Source organism: Myotis brandtii, unplaced genomic scaffold, assembly GCF_000412655.1.
Source record: "Myotis brandtii unplaced genomic scaffold, ASM41265v1 scaffold329, whole genome shotgun sequence".
Taxonomy (NCBI): Eukaryota; Metazoa; Chordata; class Mammalia; order Chiroptera; family Vespertilionidae; genus Myotis; species Myotis brandtii.
In genome coordinates this window covers 448,649-451,471 of record NW_005362676.1, presented here as the reverse complement: position 1 = coordinate 451,471, position 2,823 = coordinate 448,649, and the positions used below count along the sequence as shown (strand labels likewise).

At 59.6% G+C, this 2,823-nt stretch overlaps 1 protein-coding gene across 2 annotated transcripts in view; it reads right to left on the bottom strand.

Moving 5' to 3' along the window:
• LOC102247083 (transient receptor potential cation channel subfamily M member 1) overlaps positions 1 to 2,823 on the bottom strand; it is a 19,122-nt gene that overhangs the window by 1,909 nt on the left and 14,390 nt on the right. The window contains exons 10-12 of one of the 2 annotated variants that reach the window (XM_014543577.1): positions 2,486 to 2,586; positions 1,452 to 1,622; positions 138 to 272 (exon numbers count right to left, since the gene is read on the bottom strand). In XM_014543577.1, coding sequence (XP_014399063.1) covers positions 138 to 272; positions 1,452 to 1,622; positions 2,486 to 2,586 — 407 coding nt within the window. The remainder of the gene's footprint in view (positions 1 to 137; positions 273 to 1,451; positions 1,623 to 2,485; positions 2,587 to 2,823) is intronic. The other variant, XM_014543578.1, reaches the window with a different exon arrangement.

Below are 2,823 nucleotides of genomic sequence, written 5' to 3'. Positions count from 1 at the left end.
GTTGGCCTGTCTCTTGCCCGACGCAGGACAGGTGTAGTGCGGTTAGGACGTGTCCACCACGGGCCTATGGTGGCGGAGGGGGGCGGCTGGAAGGGAGGGGAGCAGGGGGGAGGGGCTGCCCCCCCTGGCGCACGCACCGTGTTGTAGAGCTCCTCCAGCCGCGGGATGGTGAGGAAGTGCTGCATGTTGACCCCGTTCTCGATCAGCAGCTTCACGAAGTCCACGCGGTCCAGGACCAGGGCGTCCAGCATGGCCTGCTCCAGCGCGTTCACCTGCGCAAGGGGGAGGGGGAGGCGGAGGCCGGCTGGGGGCACCTCTCGGCATGGATCCCGCACCCCCAGGTCTGCAGTGGGTGCCCGCCTCCCCTGCCCGTGCTCCCGGGGCTGGCCTCTCCGTGTCAGACCCACCACCCAGTGTGACGAGAGGGGACGGAGGCCTGATGCTCTCCCTGTGTTTTTTGGTTAATTGTTTCCCATGGATTGTGTTGTTGTTGCTGGGAGTCCTCACCCAAGGATGTTTCCCCCATTGGATTCGAGAGAGTGGAAGGGAGGGAGGGGGAGAGACCGAGGGAGAAACATCATGTGAGGGAGACACGTCAGCCCGTTGCCTCCTGCACGCTCCCCAACCAGGGCCCGGGATCGAGCCTGCAACCCAGGCACGTGCCCTTGACCGGAATCGAACCCTCAACCCTTCAGTCTTTGGACCGACGCTCTGATTACTGAGCCACACTGGCTGGGGCTCCATTGATTTTTAGAGAAAGTAGGAGGGGAGGAGGGAGGGAGAGAGAGAGAGGCACATTATGTGAGAGAGACACATCCACGGGCTGCCTCTTCCATGTGCCCCAACCGGGGGCCAGGGATCGAACCTGCAACCCAGGCACGTGCCCTTGACCGGGACTCGACCCCGATACCCTCCAGTGGCCAGGCCGGCGCCCTGACCAACAAGCCACCCCGGCCAAGGCGATTTCCTCCTTTTTAAGACACATTGGAGATGATTCAGGATCGCGGGCCAGCTGCCTTCGCTCTCCCAGTGTCCACTTTTGTTTTTAATTAAAATCGTTTATTAGCCTCTGCTTTTCATAGAAACACGGGAAGGAAAACCCACAGAAGTTGCCGCGTTCTTTTCAAAATAACATGGGAGCGGGACTCGGATCCCCGCCGCCCCCACCCCCATGAGCAGTGTTCTCTGAGGTGGTGGGTTGTGCTGTGTTTATCATAAACATCACATTATTTATCATTTACGTCTCTGTCGTCCATGAGCGATGGGCCCTGGCTGGGTGGCTCAGGTGGTGGGAGGGTCGCCCCGTACACAGAAGGGTGGCAGGTTCCATTCCGGGTCAGGGCACAGACCTAGGTTGTGGGTTCGATCCCCATTTGGGTGCATGCGGGAAGCAACTGGTCAGTTTAGGGAGGGGAGGAGGGAGGGAGCCGTGAGCCGGACGCCCCACGTACCCAGTTCAGCAGCTCGATCTTGCGGGGGTCGGTCTCCTCCTCCCCCTCCTCCTTCCCCTTCCCCTTCCGCTTGCCTTTCCCTTTCCCTCGGCCCTTGGTGGTGGCCGTGGGCGGCTTCTTCTCCCTCTCGGTGGCCTTGCTGTCCGTTGGGGGGGCCAGGCTCCCCAGGGGCTGCCGTCCGCAGAAATGGGGGGAAAACAACATGAGAGCCGGTGGTCCCGAGATGACCCTCACCTCTGCATGCATGCACGCACGTGTACATGCATGCACACACATGCACTCATGAGAACAGGAGTACGCACACGTACACACCGTTCTAGAGGCCTCTAGGGTGTCACGGACCAGAGTGTGAAAACCGAGTGCTCTCAATACAATCATTGTGTTTCCTTTTAATGAGCTATTTTCTTTCTTTCTTTTTTTTAAATCTAAAATATATTTCTGTTGATTTCAGAGAGGCAGGGAGAGAGAGAAACATCCGTGATGAGAGAGAATCATGGCCCGGCTGCCTCCTGCACGCCCCACACTGGGGATCGAGCCCGCAACCCGGACATGTGCTCTGACGGGGAATCGAACCCTGACCTCCTGGTTCATAGGTCGACGCTCCACCCCTGAGCCACACCGGCCGGGCACTTTTCCCTTTTCTTTGGAAGGGTGAGCACCCCTTTTCACGGGCCACGCTAAGATATCGGGTGGGCGCCCGGCCCAGCAGGAGGCAGCCGGTCCATGACTCCCTCTCATCATGGATGTTCCTATCTCCCTCTCCCTCTCCCTTCCTCTCTGAGATCAATAAAAATATATTTTAGGAAAATGCACATCAAGCGGTCATTTCTCCAAGAGCCCTGGCTGGGGTCTGAGGCCAGTGCTGGTAGCTCCTCCTTCCCCCTGGTTCCTCGAGGTTAAAGAGCCACGTCCCCTCCTAATCCTAGCGGATCTCGCGGCGGATCATCCCCAAGGACCGTGTGGCCGGGGGAGCACCTACTGTGCGCCCTCTGGACAAGGTCGGGATGGGGGGGTGACTTGGGAGACGGTCTCACCGGCCAGTGGGGCCCGAAGACAAAGATCTGGCTCCGTGCTATGTCCACGCGGTTCCAAGCCAGCGCCAGGCTCAGCTGGTCCGGGGCGGACGCGTTGGTTCCTGGGAAGGCAAGGAAGCAGGCCACGCTCTCTCCGCGCCTGGACCGCCCGGTCCCGCGGGTGCGGGGCGGTGAGCTGGGCTCCGGGCACCCACCACCACCACCACCACCACCACCGGGTCTCAGCGTTGCTGCCTTTTCCTTCAGCTAAGAACTCCATCTCCTCACAGGGCTGCCCGGGAGGAGCCTGCAGGCAACCTCTTCCCATCTTTTTTTTTTTTTTTAATATATATTTTTAT